This window comes from Antedon mediterranea, chromosome 3, assembly GCF_964355755.1.
Source record: "Antedon mediterranea chromosome 3, ecAntMedi1.1, whole genome shotgun sequence".
In the NCBI taxonomy this organism is placed as follows: Eukaryota; Metazoa; Echinodermata; class Crinoidea; order Comatulida; family Antedonidae; genus Antedon; species Antedon mediterranea.
The window spans coordinates 1791681-1814057 of record NC_092672.1 but is presented as its reverse complement, the minus strand read 5'-3'; the positions used below and the strand labels follow the sequence as shown (position 1 = coordinate 1814057).

Sequence of the window (22377 nt, the reverse complement as noted above, 5' to 3'; positions counted from 1 at the left end):
CCTCAATTTCTAATTTTTTGGACCATACCTGTTGTACTGTAATTTTGTATAAAAAAAGGCAAAACTGTACACTCAATATTATTATTGAAAAACAATAGTATTTTATTTCATCATCTAATTTTGTTTATCATTATTTTGTAAATTCATCCACCCCTTAAATTTGTTTAAAATGTTTGAATAAAAATAATATTTATATTAGAATAAATAATATTTCTTAAGTAGATTCCAACTTCATATTCTTTTCTCCAACAATATGTGTCTATTTTAACATCTCAATACTATTCATCAGTAGGAGTTAGGTATGGCATGCCACGTGTGCCAATATATGGAGGGGTTGCAAAGGAATCCATAAACAAACCAATAATATATTTTCCCTGATAATTCAAGATGGAAGGATTTAGTTAGTTAGTTAATTAATCATTTATTCCCAAACATACATATTTAATTTAGTAAAAACCCCTTTTAATTTAGTTAAAACCTTTTTTAAGCCATGATATAAGTCAATATTACTAGCATGGAACACACACAATATAAAATATTAGTCTCAGCTCTAGACCATTAGATATTATCATTAAAACTGTTTGGCATGTGGTACATGAGTTGATTGAGTGTGATTGGCTGCGGAGCTGCCAGCTAGGGCTCCCATTGGATCCCAGGCAGGCAGCACTATTGGCGTTTGCTTCATGATGGCCAACAGATCCTCTGGAACAAACTCCTTGTCTATCACAACCTCATACACATATTCAGAGAACCACTCATCAGTCATCATCAGATATCCTGCAATAAATGAAGGTAAATTAAATGAACAATTCTAAGATATGAAAATTCAAATAGAATAAAAGAGTTATTTAGATTTGTTACATTATTGCCAGCGGCGTAACGGCTATGATCACTCACTGGCTAAACCGGAGCTCATGGGGGCCCCTGAGCAGTGCTTAGAAGAAAAACAGGTATTAAAATATGTTGAAAAAGGCTAAAAACATCATCTAAATTAAAGTAGAGAGCTAGCCTAGGCCTAATGTAGCTTAGATTACAAACTTTTTGGTCAAGTATAAAGTGGAAAGGTTCCCGATCGCAAAAATTAAATCACTGCGAAAGTAACGACGTATACGGTAACCTTTGCTTCCTCTTTCCTCCCCCCAAGAGTTTTCAACTCTCCATTTCAGTGTCTTTATTCCATTCTCTGTCTTCTCGTCGTCTGCGCTTTCTGATTCGTCAATGGACACTGCTGTGAACACCATAGCATGGGTCATCAGTGACTCTCCATATATCAGTCTGTCTGCCTTTGATAGACCCTTAACAGTTGTATCAAATACTAAAGCGTAATCATGCCTGAAAGATAAATAATATGAGCAATCAGAGAGTTGCAAGATACGTCAGGATTAAAAAGAGAAAAAAGGATCAAGAATTGTAATAACGATATAGTTTTGATGTACGACCTGAGATTAGCTAAAAAAATTATAAAAATGTCGTCCTGGTCCAGATTCCCTTCAAAATTGAATGGAGGCTTCCGTGACCACACCTATCTGTAGTTTAAATGTGGTAAAGATCAAGGAGGAGAAGGGGAGGGGCGTCACCCCCATCCAAACACCTTTCCCAGTTGAAATGTTCCAAATTTGCCAGTACAATCCATTCATGTTGATGCATGCAATAGCAAAAACCAAATCTCTTATAGATTACTGATTGATTAAAATCAATATTAATCAATAACTTACTGGTCCAAGTTTAAAACTCCAGACTTGCCATGATAGTGTTTATCAACATCACATCCAAACCACACCGCCTGGAATTTAAAAGATATTTCTTATTTATATTGTGGATTTATGTTGTATTATAAACTTAAGAGTATCCTTGCAATTTGATTGGTTAATTTGTTATAACCTATATGTAACGCTGCATTTTTTAAATTTGTATATACTGCTATATATATTTTTTTTATAATTCATTTGATATGTTTATAATATATAGTGTTTTTTATATTTTTTGTTTGATGTTTATTCTTATTTTTAAAAGATCTTTTTATCTACACTTGTATTTTTGTATTCATGATTTTTGATATTTATAATTGTTTGAGCTTTTCAATGAAACAAATTTCCTTTTTTGACCAATAAAATTCTGTTGATTTCATATCATATTTCACACCAGCCAGGTCAAAGTTGAGCCAGTTTAGACTACTGTTGTATTTACCTGTCCAGCCTTGATAGAAGCGGCAGCCATTTGCTTCATCGTGCTGATTGGTTGATTAATATAAAGTGTTTTACGTCCACCAATCATGTTGCCTAGATAATCCACGGTGTACAACTTGCTGTAAGGATTTGATGGCCTTGGGTCATTTACAAAACAAAGCTGCAAAACAAAATTTAAAAACATTTCAAATGAACTAAATACTGTACTTATTATTGTGGAAAATCATGTATAATTAAGTTTGTTATTTTCTAGTTCATCATCATCATTGTAACATTTATTTCTCTTTTCGTTTCTATGTACAAAGTTTGTGATAAATTAATTATAAATAAGATCGGCGAAACCCACAAAAGCGAAAAACTTGTGAAGGGCTGTTAGAGTGCCACGCCTAATTGTTGACAGAAGCTTGTGTGGTCTTTTTCCACTCGTTGGCTCACTATTGTTGTGTTGTGTTTTGCCAAAATTAATAAACAATACAATTAATTTGTTTCCAAGTCAAGAAATAATAATAATAATAATAATTTATTCGGAAAACGCTTTTTGAACAGCGGCACACATAATAAATTAACAATATAAAAATATATGAGTATAAAAAATAAAGGTAGACAAGATTAAAACAGATAATATTCTGATAAAACGGAAGTTCAATAAAACCAAGTTAAAAATAAACTGTAATACCATGGAGAAATAAGTTATTTCTCCATGGTAATACTAATACCAATTAAATGCAACCCACATACATAACCTTGGACACTAAATTAGCATATAAATTAGCATATCAATTAGTATATGAACAAAGGGATATACAGTACTTAGCATCTAGATTGTTGAATTTTTGTTATTTAGTGTAAAATGAGAATTTTCAACATTCCAATACTTTTTCAAAATTTCAGTCACTGTTTTCAGAAAAACAATATGCACTTACACTAGCAATAATATTGGCTTTACCTTATCATTGACATTAAACAAGGACTGGACATGCTTCTCATAGAACTCCTTTGGTGTAATAGGTCCTATCTTTTGGTACGCCTTGTTCTTGTCATAAAACTCCCAAGTGAATGTGCCAGGAGGTGTTCCTAGGCAGATAGAGCATATCCGATGTATCTGTATATAAAATAGAAATACATAATACAAATGAAATTCAGCATGTGTATAACAATGCCCAGATTGCCACACCCAGATTGACACACCCAGATTGCCATACCCAGATTGCCATACCCAGATTGCCATACCCATGTATGCTATGGAATGGGGGAAACATTGCGCAAAATTCACGAGAACACTGGATAATAAATGCAATTGTAACATACTCCAGACACACAGTCAATGAATGAAAATCAAAATGTTCATAACAAATGCTAACTAATGTAATATGCATGCTATAGACTAAACTGGGGACAACTAACTGGGGGACAACTAACTGGGGGACAACTAACTGGGGAAAACTAACAGACTCGCATGTCTGAAATTTACTGCGAATATTTGGAAAATGCATAAACAGTTAAACTTTCACCAAATAGATTTTTTGTAAATACAAGTTTGTTTTGAACAAAATGGCCGAATTAATATAAATAATTGAATCACCAATAAATCATTCAATCAATCATATGTAAATTAATAAATTCAAAGTTGATCAGTGTATCAACAACAAATTAAAGTACACTCTCTCTTACCACTTGCATCATGCTAGCAATTTCCTCATTGATTTCTTTGTCGGTTTTCTTCTCCTGAACCATGTCATTTAGTTTCTTGGCAAATTCACGAATCTGAAGATGATAAAAAAACATTTACCATGTCAGAGTGTGACACTGAATTAAACAATAAATTATGCATCAAACAGATACACGGATTATGATTAAAAAACAAAGAGGATCAAACATAGATCAAAATAAGGAAGCATGACGTCCCTCTCATTATTTGGAGTAATTGTTATACCTTTCAGGTTATAAATTATATAATTAAAAGAAAAATATGCTAAAAAGGAGGAACAATGTTCCATCATGGGGTCATTCTCATGTTCACTTGAATAACCAAGCAATTCAACCAGATAATATAACGGTTATATTAAGGTTATTTGATAAATATAAAGCTCTGTTTACACTATCAAACTAGTTTTTCAAAAACGTTTTTATGTGCCCAAATATGGTAGTGATATGACATCATCATGTACATATATGGGAACATCACATTTTTGTGTCACAGAGTTAGCATAAAGCTCTGTCTACATTATCAAATTAGTTTGACAAAAAAAAAGTGTGATGTCATGTGCCCAAATACAGTAGTGATATGCCCAAATATGGTAGTGATATGCCCAAATATAGTAATGATGACATCATCATCAATTGATTTCACCTTATTTTTCAAGAGTTTGTTCATCTTGGACGAGGATTCCGCGGTGAAACCATCTTTGAACATTTTTTTCGGCATCACACCATACTTGTTGATGAGGTTAACGAGCATATCCCATTGGCCGCCGTCTTCTGTTGGGTTTGACAGTAGAAAGCTTCCAAGTCTGCCGTCGGCGGGTTCACCGGTCTTGAACACTTTCACGTATGAATACAGAAAGTAGTTTATTCTTTCAATCTAGTTCAAAAGTACAAAAGCAACTGTTATGATGGAAGTTATTTCTTTTTAAAGCCCCATTCCCTACGTTTTTTAGATCTAATTTAAGATCACAAACTATATTTAATGTAAAACTAATACTATATGGTCCTATTGCGATAACTTTTTTCGTCTTTAAACGGTTATAAATGTGAAAAATAAGTCGATTCTAATAATTATAGCGGCCCGCTATAAATCCCAAAATGCATTGCGCGCGGATGGATATTTTTGTTTTTCACCTGTAATTCGCCCACTTTTCGATCGATCGTGAGGCCAAAACAAATGGAAGACTCCTAACTTTTCAGCGAAAATACCGGGTTTTCCCCAATTTGTATCAACGGAGTCTGGCAAAAATAGAAAGACAATTAATGCAGCAACTATACAACGTCAGGCTAGGTATATAGGTAGCGTACGATGTTCGTACGTTACCGATGTTTACCAGCTAGGCCTACAAAACTAAGCCTAGCTAGGCTAGGCCTAAGACCGTCCACGAGAGGTCGATCGCCGCGAGCTACTTTAGGTAGTGCATTGTTTCTCACTTTTTATCATAATTTACCATAAAACGTACATTTAAGACAAGGAATGACATGGTTTAATGTTTTTAAAGTGATATATATGTATTATTTTCCAAAAAACGTCCAAAATTGCAGGGAAGGGGTCTTTAAATGTAAATGCAAAAATGTATTTAGCAAGGGTTTAAATTTTAAATTATATTTTTAACTGAAATGTTTAATTAGCAATCATGAAAAATCTACTAGCAAATTGATAGTTTGCTTGTGCGTTTTGTTTATTTATACCACCAGCATAAAATCAATACAATATAAACATATATAAATATTTTTTAAAAAAATGAAAAAGTGCTGGGCAGGAGCAGCTTAAGAAAAATACATCGCTGTAACTCAAATGAGTCAGCTATCCCTCAGGCCTACATTGAGAGAGAATTTGGAATGTTAAAATATATTTGTAACTGCAACACAAAGTGAACTAATTAATGACTATGCATACCTTATCCCAGAAGAACAAGTACGTTTGACTAAACTCAAAATCCTCCAACTGGATCTGCTTCATATAAGGTATCCTCATTGCATTTAAACAAGCAAAAATCCAACATCGGCCGGTTGCTTTCTGGTTCGTCACTGGCTTTACTTCTGGTACCTGTCAAAACAAATACCATATAACTATAATAAAATACATAAATCCAAAGGCAAATTAATGAAAAATGACAATGCTGTGGGTATCAGTAAGTGGTTAGATTATAAAATAAACCTACCCGGTAATTATACGCATGGTTAACTGTTTGGGCTTCATTGTAGTCCATGCAAACTTCATTAAGATCATACTTGATGACAACATTCTGGGCAAGTTTGTTTTTAGGTTCAGCTAAAAATGTTGCCAAAAACTTATCGATCATTGCATTGGTAATTTCTGTCAAAGAAAAGAAGAAAATGTTAGGATAGGAATGACAAAGCAAAAAATGTAAAATAGAATATTAGTAGAAACAATACTGGCCTGTAATGTATTCGTTTCGATAACCAGATTCACCTAATAATACAGAATCTCTAGCCTATATCCTCCTAGCCTATATGGGAAGGTAACTGAAACTTTTCCATAATTTTGAGAGAATGCTTAGAGGCCTAGCTAGACCATACTACGCATAGCTGGTCACACACAGCATTTTGGCCAGTTATGGAGGGAGACCAGGTCGGTTCACTGTGTAGCCTAGCCTCTTTTCTTAGACTCACTGGCTACTATCTAATAAGGCTAATTTATCTACAATTTAACCGTGTATGAAGTTAAAATTTATCCTTAATTACGTGAAGACAAACCTCCATCTTGTTGGCCACTCATGGTACCTTTAGAGTGGTTTTATTTTCGTTGTAAACTACGTATTCAGCTAGCAGCAGAATACGGAACAAAATACTGTCTGTGTTGGATGATTTGGGGTTTTTTTTCCGTACACGACACACTCTCTCTGCTGCTGCTGCAGCAAGCATCGTTTTATGATATTATATTCTTTGACTGAAGTGAGCCCCCTATAAATAAAGTACTTTTTTTTAGAAAGCAACAACAAAAATCGCTGTGAATTATATATAGCACATGCTAAACGCAACGCAACAAGAGGACGTACGACGTATGCGCGCGCTCCTACATCAATCGCGCACAAAGAACTCTCGCTCGTGATTGATCAAAAATTATACTTAGTACGGTGCGCGTTACGTCCAATAGGATACACGAGCCCTAATAAAAGTTCTCTACTGAGAAAAAGAATTGTTTTTACATTAATACACCTGACCTTGATGATGTACCACTTCTTTATTGTTTTTCTGCAAACAGTCCTTCACTTTTTTTAATTACTTGTTTCACGTACAAAGGCACCTGCAGCTGCTTTGGATGCAATTTTGTTTTTAAAAAGGAAGAAGAAGGAGATGGTTCCCCCCCCCCCCCTCCAAAAAAAAAAACAATAGGCTTGTGACTGTAAACAAATTCTTTCAGAATAGTGACATCTAATATTATTTAAGATTTTATTATTATTATTATACTTAGGCACCCACTAGTATTAATTATAGAATTTCCTTTTCGTTTAATGTTTTATGGAAACACTGCCAAGGGCAAGTGATTTCATGGGTTAAAATCCCAGGTACGATATATTTTCTTTTCTTTCATGTTGTTATGTACTAGTACTATAGTAGTATGATGATGAACTGAATGAACTAATATTAATAAGAGTAATAATTGTCCATTTATGTAAATAACACCTAACATTATCTGTGTGCTCAGCTGAACTCTTCTAAAAAGATTCATGAGAACACTTACAGGCTAAACAGATTATACTTTAAGTACAAAGTAGTTTGCTTCAGGAAGGTCAGATGTTTTGTTTGTAAATAAGTATTTTTCAACTTAGACTACAGTTATAATACAAAGAAACAAACAAGACAATGCTGGAGTTTAAAGAGGGCGATTTCTTAAAATAGTTCCCAAATGAACACAGTAAGTGTCATATTGACTTATGAATATTAATGAGTACAGCATTGATCATTGATTGTACAGTAACATTTAATCAGAATAGAGCAAAAATTCTGACCAATCAGATGCATTTGTTGTTGAAGCATGGATCATTTTCCAGGCTTCAGAGTTGACATTAAAACCATGTCATTCTGTTTGTTGACTCTCATGAGAAAGTGACAATTTTATTCCCTCACTCGACACCTCAACATTTAATCTGCCGGATTAAAAAAAGGATTAAAGATCTCTGTGTGGTGCAATGATAAGTGCTATACATTGAAATCGTCAGAGGTTCATCGGTATTATTCAGTCTAGGCCTACCTCAATAGATTGATAAGTCTTTTTTTTTCTTTTATTCCGGACTACTCAGGCAGCTCTTGTCTTTCTGTTATATATTCTCAATTTTGTCCAAATTCACTTGCACTGATGAACAGCTAGTGTTGCCCGAAAGCTCTGCATATTTTTCTGGTTGTTTTACTTTATCGTTTTGATTTATCTTTTTATCTCCATTGAGATCCAGCCACTGATAGCCACAGCATTGTCAATTTTTTCAGTTCTTATTTTCTTTATTTCATTCAAAATTTCTTAAAATAATTGAATACGGTACTTCTTGTGGTTTGTGCATTGTATTAATTAGTTTATTAAGGAAATTACAATCATGAGCGTAAAATTCAGTGAAATAGCGAAATAAAATTGATTAAAATATCTATTTAAGGTGATTAATTCACCTGCAGTTAAAAAAGTACATGGCATCACATTACTCTCCCTTCAACTATCATTAACCTTCACCAAACTATGACTCTCCTCAACTCTTGTCTGTGATTGGTCAATTACTTGTGACATCATAAATTCTTATGAAGTAGGTAGGATATCATCATCCATGTGGAAATTCTTGGAAACAGCACAACAATGTAACAAATGGCTTACTCCATCCAGCTATCTACAGCAATGCGTTGTTAACACTCAACCCTATCAGTATAGTACGTCAGTAGATTTCATTGTACTCATTATACCATACTTATGTGATTTAGTTTAGCATGCATCATTTTGTATGCATAATTTGTTTATAGGTATTAACTATAATAATGGCATAAAGATATCATTTATTATCTCAGTCTGAGTATGTATTTTTTAATTTTTCCCCAAAAAAATCCTATGAATATGTCTAGTATTAGTACAAAGAGGAGGTTCCAAGTTTGAATATCGGTTTGGGCAAATTTATCTCATCTCATAGATTTACCATTTGATTAATTAATTGATTAATTTTCAGTGTATCATCATGTAGTTTAGAATTTCTTCTATGAATGTAAATGAGTAATATAGAATTTAATAGAAAGAAAAATATAAAAGTTCAGTAAAATTAACAGATAAGGCAAAAAGTTCAGTTCAGTCAACTGAATGGTTGATTTAAAAAAAAAATCCCACTCCACATTCCAAAAAAGGAAATTATTTATTAAAAATATTTTACCCATGTTGCTAAAATCAACAATATAAATTGTGGTCAGTTAGAATGGAAACCTAAATACCATGAAATACTGCTTGTCATCTCCTGTACTACATTTTATAGAATTTTCCCTTTTTATATGAGAAGACAGAAAGCTATGTCAGGTTAATAACTTATGTAAATATTTTTACATTAGCATTTGAAAAAATGACGAGGTATGTTGAAATGTCAAATATACGAATGATAAAATTCTTTGAAGTTAAATGTGTACTTAGAAGGATATAAATTCATCTCATCCTTGGGGATGGACATGTTTTACAGTTTAAAATGAATGGAGAAGGGGACATGGAGTATGGACTTCAATTTGTTGTTCATCTACTGTATATTTATAACTTTTTTTAATTGGGTAGTTTTGTCTTTGTCCCCAGCAGCTATAGTAGTATGCCGTCATAAACTATGGACTAATAATCATACGGATTCAAGCCCAGAAATTACATTGCAAAATATTATTGGACATTAGGTAATTCTGAGTTCAATGACTCAATTTGTCAAGATATGCCTTGGCAGCACTTTTACGATCACACAGCACTGGTAACTTTCAATAGACCTCCAACAGCTACTAAAGCTTTGTCTACACTATCACACTAGTTTTACAAAAGAAAGTGTGATGTTCTCAAATATGGTGGTGATATGCCCAAATATGGCAGTGATATGCCCAAATATGTTAGTGATATGCCCAAATATGGTAGTGATATGACATCATCATGTCCATATCATGGGCACATCACATTTTTTTGTCACATAATGTTTGATAGTGTTAAAGAGCTTTCTCCTTGTCAGGATGTCCACAGCACTTTTTTGGGAAAAATCTTCCATCTTTTACCAGACTGTAGTGTAAGTATAGCCATTGTTACGAACAGAACACATGTATGTGGAACCTTGAAAATTCATTTTTACCACAAAAATACTAATGACCTCCAATAACCTTGAAGACATTTCATTTTCTTGAAAACTTGTGTTTACAAAGCAAATGAATTCATGTGGAACATTATATTGTTGGCATACAAGATAGGACAAATGTACGAGAGTTCAACATGGGGTCATTATTCATCCATTGGTTTGTTCTGAGACCCCCTACAGCTGGGTCAGAGGTCAGATAAATGCCTCACCACACTGTTTGTAACCACAAGACATTATTGCTTCTAATGTTTTGTTGTTTTTCCCCACAAATAGAGATATTGTTACCAATTTGGAACTTTATTGTTCTAAAATGGCTTGTGATAGAGCAAATAACCTGAAAAAGACAGAGCTAATGTTAAGCTCTGTCTACACTAGCAAACTTTATGTGAAAAAAATTGTGAGGTGCCCATATATGGACATGATGATGTCATATCACTACCATATTTGGGCACATCACCACCATATTTGGGCACATCACACTTTTTTTGTTAAACTAGTTCGATTGATAGTTCTTCACTTTAAAGACCAGCAGCTTGTTCCTCACCATTATTTTGTCATAAAATTGCCCATTGAATAGAGGTTTCCTATTTGTCAGCATAAAATTGTCCATTGAAGAGAGGTTCCCATTTGAATGTCATCTTAAAATTGTCCCTTAAATAGAGATTCCCCATTTGTCAGCATAAACTTGTCCCGTGAATAGAGGTTCCGTATTTGTATTCCCAAAGGAGATCTACTGCTGATTTTGAAATTCAACAAACGTTATTATTTTATAGTTGATATGTGCCTACACTATACTAGGAAAACACTTTCTCACATTTTTTTTTCAGAAATTAAATTCAAGGAAAATAAAATTGATTAATTGCATTTTAATTTGAAAATTTATTTTCAATTCAAAGAATAATGTAACTAGCTCAGTGTTTTAACAGTCAAATACATTCATCTGTTTTCACCTGCAATTTAAAATTTCACTTTAAAATAACCGATAAACTGTAGAGGAAATCCACACCCAAGGTGATAAAAATACAACACTGAATTAATTAGAATAGAAAAAAGAAGACCACAATGAGAAAACAATCTAATAATCGCAAAAAAACGTGTAAATTGAATAAAAAGAAAACAAATTTTCTCATAAGATTTACTTGATAAAAGAATAATATTAAAATTTAACAATAGTGGTACTCAACTAGAAAAAAGAAAAAGGAAAAAACATCTTAAAAGGTAATAATGTGGTTTGAGATGATTAGTTTTAATAACAGAAGTAAAGTATGGGAGAACAAAGGTAGTAAATAAGGTGTAAACAAAGGCAAGAAAGAGAAAGGAAGTCTAGTAAAGGAAGGAAAGAAAACTTGACAAACCCTAGTAGGGTGACTCATCAAAGGTGTAACATGTCTTTCTTTGCTAGATGAGTTTAACAGACTAAGGTAGGTAGGAAATAGTACAGGTGATTCATACTTAGTCTACTTTGTGGGTTTTTTCAACCACAGAAGTCAAATATGGAATTTGAATATCATTTTATGTTACAGGTTAATTAATTTTTTCTAGATTCATCCTTATTTGTATGGAAATATTCGTTCAAATTGGTATATTTTAGTGAAATGATTAAAATGATTTATTGAGACAATTTGTGCATTTGCTTACGTAATTTGATTCATTATGTTACAATGTTGTTTATGTCATTTTTAGAATATTATATAGGGTATTCTTGAAAACAAAGCAGCTTAGCATGATATAACACAAGTAGGTTTATCCATTATTAATTGAAATGTATTGTGAATAATGTAGTTATTATGGTTTACTTGGTAATTATAGAAATAAACATGAAAACAATTCTCTGATTTGATGCATTGATTGATTGAATGAAATTTATATTTATACTGGGTAACCTCTTCAGTCAAAGACTGGTCTCCCAGAGGGCCCAGTTGGTGATCAGTGGCTGTGATGTACTAATACACCGGGGTAACCCCCTACTCGTCTCGAAAGATGTACTAGGTTCTTTAAAGTGCACACGAGCTAGATGTGTACACTGGACCTACGGTTTATAGTCCTTATCCGAGAAGACTCGTTCTACCACCAGAACCATGGAGTGAGTGAGCCTCGAACCCCTGCCGATGTTATGGCTACGTAATTACGGTTCCACTGTCTTAACCGCTTGGCCACTCACTCATATTTTCAGCTCTATCGTGAAGGTAAAATCATGGACAGACAGTGAGACAGATATATATTATTCTATATATTATTCTAATATCCCTGATTAGTGTTCTATGCCTCCATAGCCATAAAAAAGTATCTACCAGGTAATTAAAACATATTCATAAGTTCCATGAAACCTTAAAGAACCCTGGATACAAATATTATAATTATTTCATTGTAAATCAAATAATGAATGCTACAATTTACACTTTCTAGACTTACTTTTAGATAAATAATAAGCATATTATTTTAAACAAATACAAATATTGAACAAATGTATATGTCACTCATAATGTCTTGAATGGGAATTGAGGAGAGGCTGTTAAATGTCTAACATAAATGTGTTAAATAATATGATTTTATGTAATGACATGAGATAATATGAATGTGAATAAAAGTGGTGTTTGCGCCACAAAAGAGAAAAAAAATGTCTATAATGTTCACTATACCATGAATGTTGCTAAGACTATGGAATATTATGTCATCTCATAAATCATTCAGCTATCACAATAAAAATCTTGTAGATCAATCTATATAACTATAATTCCTTCATGGGAGTTGTAAATCGATTGTAAGAATCAAATGAAACAATTGGTATCTCAGATTGTAAGTCAATCAAATATAATAGCAATGTTTATTATTGATCTTTGGCCTATTTGCTATTATTTATTTGTTCATTAACACATATGGTAATGTTAATATATAATTGAATTAAATACTTTATTCTACTAAATTTTACTTGTTATAAATTCAGTTTTGTGACCACTCACACCACTGTCATGGAAAAACTAAAAAAGTTATATCATAGCGGAAATTAGTTTGACCTACTTCTTAGAGTGCTAAACAAGAAGCTGTATTAACTGTGTAATCCTCTGTATTCCAACTGAAGCCTGCAGCTAGGTCAATTATTAATATTATAAATTATCAAGTTTTTCCAGAAGAGATGGCATTCTAGATTGACAAAATGGAACTTTGCTGGGTACAGAAAGAGATGGAATTGTGATGCTATACAAAACCAGTTAGAGATCAGGATGGGCACTTGATCTGTTTCAGTTCATAAGGTTTTGCAAAGTTTACTAAGATACAGATAAACTATGTTACTATCACCTCTCTGATGCAGATGTCATTTATACAACATTGGCTGAATGAATCGCCAAACACTATTAACTTCGAAAAATCTTTGAAAACTGTTAATTTCTTGTACATTTCGTCTTGTAAACTTGGAAAGGAGATTCAATAAGAAACACAGGGCCAGTTTTAACCAAAATTTAGTATTATAATAAATTTCTATTATGATATAATAATTACTGTACTGTAATAAATTACCATTCCCTAACATATAGAGTAACATAGTATTTACATGAACATTCTAGAATAAGATGTTTTGATTTAATAAACCATGTATAATTAATAAGAACAATCAAGAACATTCCAGAAGTGCTATTAATAGAAACTGTAATCATGTAATAATGAGAAGTATAAAGAATGATCTAGAAGGATAGGAGCATCTTGTATATAAAGGGATGTAAACTATTGTAAGGTTGTTGGATTAGAGGTTGGATGTTATATTGTAAAGTCATTGTGAAGCTGTTGTTTAAAGTGCTTACTGGATTGTTGAAAGTTGAAGTTGATTGAAATTAAAGCTTTGTTTTTGAGTTATTTTACAACTTTGTGGATTTTGTGTGTATACTTTTATGTCACAAGGGAGTTCCTAAAGTATTTTCAACCGCTCGGAAACATACGTGAGAGGAGTTCGTGACATAATTTGGTGGCAGCGGTTATTTCGATCTACTGTTCGACTTAACTGTGTATTTATCTACTGTTGTGATATTTTGTGGTAGCAGTTTGATCTACTGTATTTTGCCATAGATTGGTGGCTGTTTTAGGATCAAGTGTACTTTATTGATATTTTGAGGAAGCGGTACTTACGATACTGTGATATTTTACGGAAGCCGTGGTGCTACGTTTTGTTTAATCGTAAGTACACAAACATTGTTTAAAGAACAGTAGATTATTTTATTTGGAACAGTAGACTTGTGAACGTCTCGGTAACTACGATTAACTAGTAACAAGACCCTAATCCAGATTTAAAATATGGCTGATAAACAATCAACAACAAGATCCGGTAGAGAATACAGCGGCGGCGATGAATCTGATTCTGAGGTAGAATCGGTTCAGTCAATACAACCTGAACAACAGGCAGAAGAGTCTGGACCAACCAGTGGACATAACCCTACAGGGGCTGACTCATCTTCAAAAGATGTTTTGTTGTTGATGCAGCAGCAAATGCAGCAGCAAATGCAGCAGCAAATGCAGCAGCAAATGCAGCAGCAAATGCAACAACAGAATCTTATGATGCAGCAGATGATGGAACAACAAGAACGTTTACGCAAAGAAGATATGGAAAAACAAGAACGTTTACGCAAAGAAGATATGGAAAGACAAGAACGTTTACGTAGGGAAGATATGGAGAAACAGCAAGCGTTAGTAATGGCGTTAATGGATAAGCAAAAGGACAGTGAGGAGAAACGATTAAAAGACATGATGAGATTGAAAGAAGTTCAGATTGCAAAACTTTCTGATAGTGATGATATTGAAAATTATCTCACTACGTTTGAACGAATTGCTAACACCTATGAGTGGCGAAAAGAACACTGGGTAGTAAAACTAATACCTCATTTGACAGGCAAAGCAAGAGCAGCCTATGCATCACTACCAGTGACAGAAAGTAACCAGTACGACATAGTGAAGAAAGCAATATTACAAAGGTATGACATAACTGAAGAGACATATAGGCAAAGGTTTAGGTCAATTAAAAAGAAAAGTGAAGAAAGTTATAGAGAAATGTATGTTAGGTTAAAAGATTTATTTACTAAGTGGGCTAGGCCTGCTGATAAAAGCAAAGATGATTTAGCTGAAATTGTTATTTTAGAGCAATTAATAGATATTATGCCCACAGGGGTACAAATTTGGGTTAAAGAACATAAACCAGATTCCGGATTAAATGCTGCAGAATTAGCAGATAATTATTTTCAAGCTAGAAAAGGTATCGATTTTGAGAAAAAGTTTCAAAATAGAAAACACGAAAATAGAAACAACCAGGAGAAAACAGTGAAAGGCACTCCTGAAGTTGACAGTAAGGGTAATAATAATCCCCCTGATAACTTTCATAAATCACAATCTGACGCTAGACAACCTCTCGTTTGTAGACGGTGCAAAAAAGTAGGCCACATAGAACGATTTTGTCGAAGTAAGGATGGCTTTTTGTCGACAAAGACAGATACTGTTTCAAAACCATGTACACCTTATATTTGTAGAGGCCTAGTTGAAGGATGTGATTGTGAAATTTTGATAGACTCTGGATGTGATATGACACTTGTTCATTCTGATTTAGTAGCGGCTAAGAAAATTAATCGCGCGGAGCAAGCTAAAATTACATGCAGGTGCGTCCATGACCATGTCCAAGCCTATCCTACTGCATTCGTCAATATTAAGATTAATAACGAAGACCATAATTTGTTGGTTGGCGTTTGCAGCGATTTACCAAGAGATGTAATTCTTGGTAGGGACTTTCCTAAATTTGGAGACTTATTAGGGAAGAGGGATAAGAATCATGATAGGCATAGTTTTGTTGCCACTAGAGATCATGCTAGAAAAGAAAAACTAAGAGAGGAAAACGAATTAAAGTCGGAAAAAGCTTCTGGGGTTATTTCACATCAGTTAGATGATGTGGTTAATTTTCAAGAAGAATTTGGACATTTAGATGGCCAACTACTCAGTAACAACCCTCCCAAGGAAAAAGTTCATAAAACCAGAAGTGAGAAACGAAAAGTTAGGAAAGAGTTTGCAAAAACAAAGGAAGCTCAATCTAGCCAAGATAGTGAATTAGACATTTTAGATATTGGCAGAGATAAAATTAAGGATTATCAGGTTAAGGATAGAACTTTAATTTCACTTCGAGAACAGATGTTAGTACAGAAGGATGATGACACTATAAAGATAGTCTGTAAGGATGGAATTTTATTTAGGCAGGTTTTCACTAAACACCAGACAGAACCAATAGAGCAATTAGTAGTTCCATACCCTTGCCGTAATAGTGTATTGAAAGTCTCACATGATATTCCTTTGGCAGGTCATTTAGGTAGGAAAAAGACATTAGATAGGATAAAGCAGAGATTCTTTTGGCCTGGTATTAGAAAGGATGTGACCGAATATTGTAACACTTGTGAAAATTGTCAGAAAACTTCAAAGTATAAAACTAAATTGAAGGCCCCGATGATTCCTATGCCAATAATCAGTGAACCATTCCGCCGAATCGCTATGGACATTGTTGGTCCACTAGCACGGAGTAAGACAGGAAATAAATATGTCTTGGTTATATGTGATTATGCAACTCGATATCCGGAGGCTATCCCACTGAGAAGTATTGAAGCTCCAAAGATAGCGGATGAGTTGATTAAATTATTTTCCAGGGTAGGGGTACCAACAGAAATTTTAACCGATCAAGGCTCTAACTTTACCTCTAAGTTGTTGAGTCAAATTTATAAGTTACTTTCAATTAAGGGCTTGACTACTTCTCCCTACCATCCACAAACCGATGGATTAGTGGAAAGATTTAATGGCACCCTCAAGGCTATGATTAGAAAATTTGTTCAGGATGATCCCCGAGAATGGGATAAATTGCTTCCGTACCTATTATTTGCGTATAGGGAGGTACCGCAGGAGTCAACTGGGTTCTCTCCATTTGAATTATTGTATGGTTGGAAGGTACGAGGTCCACTTGATATAATGAAAGAAATGTGGACAGGCACGGTGACAGGTCCTCAAAGTGTGGTTTCACACGTTGTTAAAATGAGAGATAGGTTAACTTCAATGAAAGATCTAGTCCAGGAAAACATTGAACTATCCCAAACAAGGCAAAAACAAAAATATGATCAGAAATCTGTTTGTAGAGAATTTAGTCCAGGTGATGAAGTCCTATTACTCTTACCATCTAGTAACGATGCATTAGAGGCAAAATGGCAAGGTCCTTACAAGGTTTTAAGGAAACTAGGTCCAGTAAACTATGAGGTGGAAACTAATGATAAACGGAAAAAGTCAAAAGTCTACCACATAAATCTTTTAAAACAATTTCATCGTAGAACTATTGAGGTTATACTGGCTATAAATGATGTAACTGGACAAGACGAGGGTCAGGATAAGGACATTTCTTGGTCAAATATTTCTAGTTCCAATTTAACCTTAGATTCTGGTGAAGGATTAGATGAATCTCAGCTTTCAGATTTAGCGGAGGTGTTTTCTGAATTTGACTCAGTGTTACAGGACAAGCCAGGGAAAACTACTGTAATAAAGCATGATATTGGAATGAACCTAGGGGTACACCCAGTTAGATTAAGAGCTTATCCAATTCCTCAGGCTAAGTTAGGCAAAGTAAAAGAAGAGATAGAATCTATGTTGGAACTTGGGGTAATAGAAGAGTCTCACAGTCCCTGGTCCTCTCCTTATATCATGGTACCAAAGCCGGACGGTACAGCTCGCTTTTGCGTAAATTACAAAAAAGTGAATAGCTTGAGCAAGTTTGATGCATATCCAATGCCTCGAATAGATGAAATAATAGGCAGGGTTGGTCCTGCTAAATTTATAACGAAGTTAGATTTATGTAAAGGTTACTGGCAGGTTCCATTAACTGAACGGTCAAAACCATATACAGCTTTTTCAACACCAATGGGTTTGTATCAATTTAAGTATTTACCATTTGGCTTGCATGGGGCTCCTGCAACGTTTCAAAGAATGATGGATCAACTGTTGCGCAAGAAAGAATCTTATGCAGCAGCTTATATGGATGATCTGGTAATATTTAGTCCAGACTGGGAAAGTCATATCCATCATCTTAGGGACATTTTTCAGACCCTCAAGCAAGCTAATCTGACAGTCAAACCTGCAAAATGTAGTTTCGCACATAGTAAAGTGCATTATTTAGGGTATGTAGTTGGAGAGGGAATGATACGTCCTCAAAAGACTAAGGTAGAAGCGGTAGTACAATGGGAAAAACCTAAAACTAAGAAGGATGTTAAATCTTTTCTTGGCCTGACAGGATACTACCGAAAGTTTATTCCTAATTATGCTGACATTGCAGCACCTCTAACTGATCTGACGGGGAAAAAACATCCAGATAAAATCAAATGGACGCCTGAGTGCGAAGATGCACTTGTAAAGTTAAAACAGGCGTTATGTTCAGACCCTGTGTTACGAAACCCAGATTTTAATGCAGAGTTTATACTGCAAACAGATGCGTCAGATCGAGGGTTAGGTGCAGTACTTAGTCAACTAGGTCCTGATGGTACTGACCATCCAGTATTGTATCTTAGTCGTAAGATGTTCCCAAGAGAACAGAATTATGCAACTATAGAGAAAGAGTGTTTAGCTATAAAATGGGCTGTCGAAAGTCTGCGATATTATCTACTAGGCAGAAAATTTAAGATAGTTACTGACCATCAACCACTCAAATGGTTGGTTGAAATGAAAGAGACAAACAAAAGACTAACTAGATGGAGTCTTGATTTACAACCTTATTGCTTTACTGTTGTACATAGAAGGGGTATTTCTAATGGTAATGCTGACGGATTGTCACGAAAACCATTAACTTAAAGCAAGGGTTACTTTATAAAATAGACAAAATAGGTTTTAATGTTTATAAGTTACTTGTTTCTTACATTTTGTTTGTAATGAGAATTTGGTTTTCACGTAATGTAGTTTGAATTTATATTCATATATTAAACAGGGTTTCTAGGTCGAAAATGTTATATTTTGCCACGTCCGTGTATACTTGCCCCTCAAAACTCCAAGAATGAGTTTTGAGCTCAGAAAGAGGGGGGAGTGTAATAAATTACCATTCCCTAACATATAGAGTAACATAGTATTTACATGAACATTCTAGAATAAGATGTTTTGATTTAATAAACCATGTATAATTAATAAGAACAATCAAGAACATTCCAGAAGTGCTATTAATAGAAACTGTAATCATGTAATAATGAGAAGTATAAAGAATGATCTAGAAGGATAGGAGCATCTTGTATATAAAGGGATGTAAACTATTGTAAGGTTGTTGGATTAGAGGTTGGATGTTATATTGTAAAGTCATTGTGAAGCTGTTGTTTAAAGTGCTTACTGGATTGTTGAAAGTTGAAGTTGATTGAAATTAAAGCTTTGTTTTTGAGTTATTTTACAACTTTGTGGATTTTGTGTGTATACTTTTATGTCACAAGGGAGTTCCTAAAGTATTTTCAACCGCTCGGAAACATACGTGAGAGGAGTTCGTGACAGTACTCACATAGGTTTTAACCTAATAGGATATGTTATTATGGGATGCACAAAATATGTGTTTCTTGCTGCAGAAAGTGAAAGGCCTACGACGATTGCCCTTGCTCTGTTCATGTTTATCGGTTCAGTCAGCCGGCAATGCACAACCTGTCATAGTGCCCGGTTGTTATTAGATTTCCTCTATAAATTAATAAACCTCTGTAAGAGCAGTTTCAAGTAAATTCATGATGTCAATGGAACTTGCGCACATCCATGTATTGGGCAAAAAAATGTCCAGTTTACTCTGTCTGGCTGTCAAAATTGTCCAATTTCTGAAATAAATTATTAAGGTACAAAAACATAAACTTTTAACAAATTTGCATTTCAACAACCAATTAAACTTTATTTAGATAAAGGTTATTTAAATATGAAATGTGTCTAAATAAATTTAAAAGAGAAAATGACAAAAAAAAAAACTTTTAACCATAAATTTGTATAATAAAGCTTGATAAAATTCTCCATTTTAGTTTTCTACTAAAAATCCTTGTTCTTTGTCGTAGCTAAATCCTTAGCAGAATTTGAATGTTTTCAGACAACAATGAGAACAATCAAGTCTAAACGTGACCTGATTCAGAACCATTGACCATGAAACGTTCAAAAGAAATTCCATTTTCTATATCTCCTAAACAACCAAAGAGAACACTTGAACATTTACTAATTAGTAGTTTATTAATTATAATAGTGTAAATAATGACTTATTTTTAGCTCATACATTTTTTCTCCTCGATAGCAAGAATCATTTTTAAATTTACAAAACTCCAGACGATGGTTAGTCGCAGAAACTTTCTCAATTCTTACTTTATTCCATGGTAAACAAACAACTTTTGCTGATGATTATTCGCTATGAAAACATTCCATAATCAACTTCTTTTCGCTACTTTTCACCACTGCTTTTGATAAGAGAGAAACATTACCGTACCTACTGATTATTTCTGCGTATTAGCATCATTGCTTAAAATTGTACCATCTAATTTTTCTGGCTGTTTTACTTTATTGTTATGATATAGCTTTTTGCTTATTTTATTTTGTATCTCCATTGATATCCAGCCACTGGTTTTGTCCTTTTTTTTCAATAATTTGCCTTTAGATTTATGTATATGTATGGGTTTATGGGTTATATTTTATAACGTCGTGAGGTGGTTTCCCGATTAATCGTACGATCAAAACTGAATGTTTTTGGTTTTGGTTTTTTAAACACATCATCTTTTAAATGACTTCAACAATTCAAAACACATTTTGGAGATTATCTATGGTGCTCCTCCTCTTTTTAAAATACTGGAATTGGTTTCTCCTCCTTACAATGAGGATTTTTTTGCAATTTAGTAAAAATTCACAAATTTAAATTTCAAGCCATTGAAGAAATAATGGAAAAGTCAAACTAGATGTTCCATTTTCCTCTATTTTGTCATAGCTTCATGAACACTCCTTGAAATGGTGATTACAGTTTCTTCTGGAGTCTGACCGCCACAAACTCAACCCCATGGTGAGGTGTCTGGTTCAAAATGACAGCAGCATTCTGAACTCGAATGTTTGATAAACAATTAATTTGATATTATAGGTCAGTTCAACAAGTGAAAATATGCAAAAATAATGAAAAATATGAATATTCATTAGACAATATGGCTTTAGCAGAAAACTCATGCTTGGTTAGCCGTATTCGATTGAGAACATCAGGCCATCGTTGCCTGAAGTTGACATATGCATTTCCTGTGTTAGAGACACCAGTAAACTTATGTGCATATTTTTTTTTATCTAAAAAAAACAAATGTTCATGGTTTTACAATAATGTTTCCACCTGAAAGCAGGAAACCAAGAACACAATTAAATCATACAAAAATAAGTTTATATTTTGCTCAGTGGGACCAGGGAAGATCCCCGGATAAAACCTAATAATTTTCTTTTCTTGTTTCGTTTTCTTCAAAGAATGTTCAACATAACATAAAATAAAATTATTTCAAATTGTTGTGTGACACGACCCACAACCTATGAATATTGGTCAGTCTTTGTCTGGACCTAGAATCTGCCGAAACGGTGTTAGGAATACAGAGGAAGTACATCCTGATGTCTCTGGATGACCTCAATGAATTAACATAAAGTGTTTAAACTGATAAAACAAAAAGAAACTTTGTAGCATACACATTTGTACAGCAGGTTCATCAGACTTTTCCCAAAGGGCAATATCAACAAACACAAATTAATTAAGTTCGCAACACATTAGCCAGAATCTTGGAAAAGATCCTAGCTGAAATGCCAAGAGGTCTAGCCTTCCTATGGCTAGACAAAGGGGACAAAACACAGGAAAGAATGGAATGCTGAATAGTCATGAGGCCATGATGCTGCAAGAAGCATATTGAAGGAAGGAAGTGACGGGACATGCTAGTATTGTTGTAGATAACTCAGCTGTTTTGTATTGTTTGGTCGAAAAGATAAAATGAAGTCTTCTTGGTCACATGACCACATAACTATTACATTTTGAACCTTTTCAAATTTCGGTTATTATAAGATTTTCCATCAATACAATGGTTTAAAGCCTTGTCTACACTATCAAACTTTATGTGACAAAAAAATGTGATATACCCATATATTGATGTCATATCACTACCATATTTGGGCACATCGCATTTTTTGTCAAA

General features: G+C 33.9%; 2 protein-coding genes across 2 annotated transcripts; one reads left to right on the top strand and one right to left on the bottom strand.

Moving 5' to 3' along the window:
- Positions 1-98: 98 nt before the first annotated feature.
- Positions 99-6749, bottom strand: LOC140044483 (bleomycin hydrolase-like). Its single transcript, XM_072089003.1, has 10 exons — positions 6612-6749; positions 6056-6210; positions 5791-5940; positions 4537-4767; positions 3858-3950; positions 3133-3288; positions 2188-2346; positions 1716-1783; positions 1118-1332; positions 99-777 (listed from the first exon to the last, which is right to left on the bottom strand). The coding sequence occupies exons 1-10, from the start codon at positions 6631-6633 to the stop codon at positions 572-574; spliced, it is 1455 nt and encodes a 484-aa protein (XP_071945104.1). The 5' UTR covers positions 6634-6749; the 3' UTR covers positions 99-571.
- A 7727-nt stretch (positions 6750-14476) lies between these two features.
- Positions 14477-19030, top strand: LOC140043481 (uncharacterized). The gene is made up of 2 exons (XM_072087997.1): positions 14477-15206; positions 15315-19030. Exons 1-2 carry the CDS (start codon positions 14477-14479, stop codon positions 19028-19030), a joined length of 4446 nt encoding a protein of 1481 aa, XP_071944098.1.
- Positions 19031-22377: the final 3347 nt, after the last annotated feature.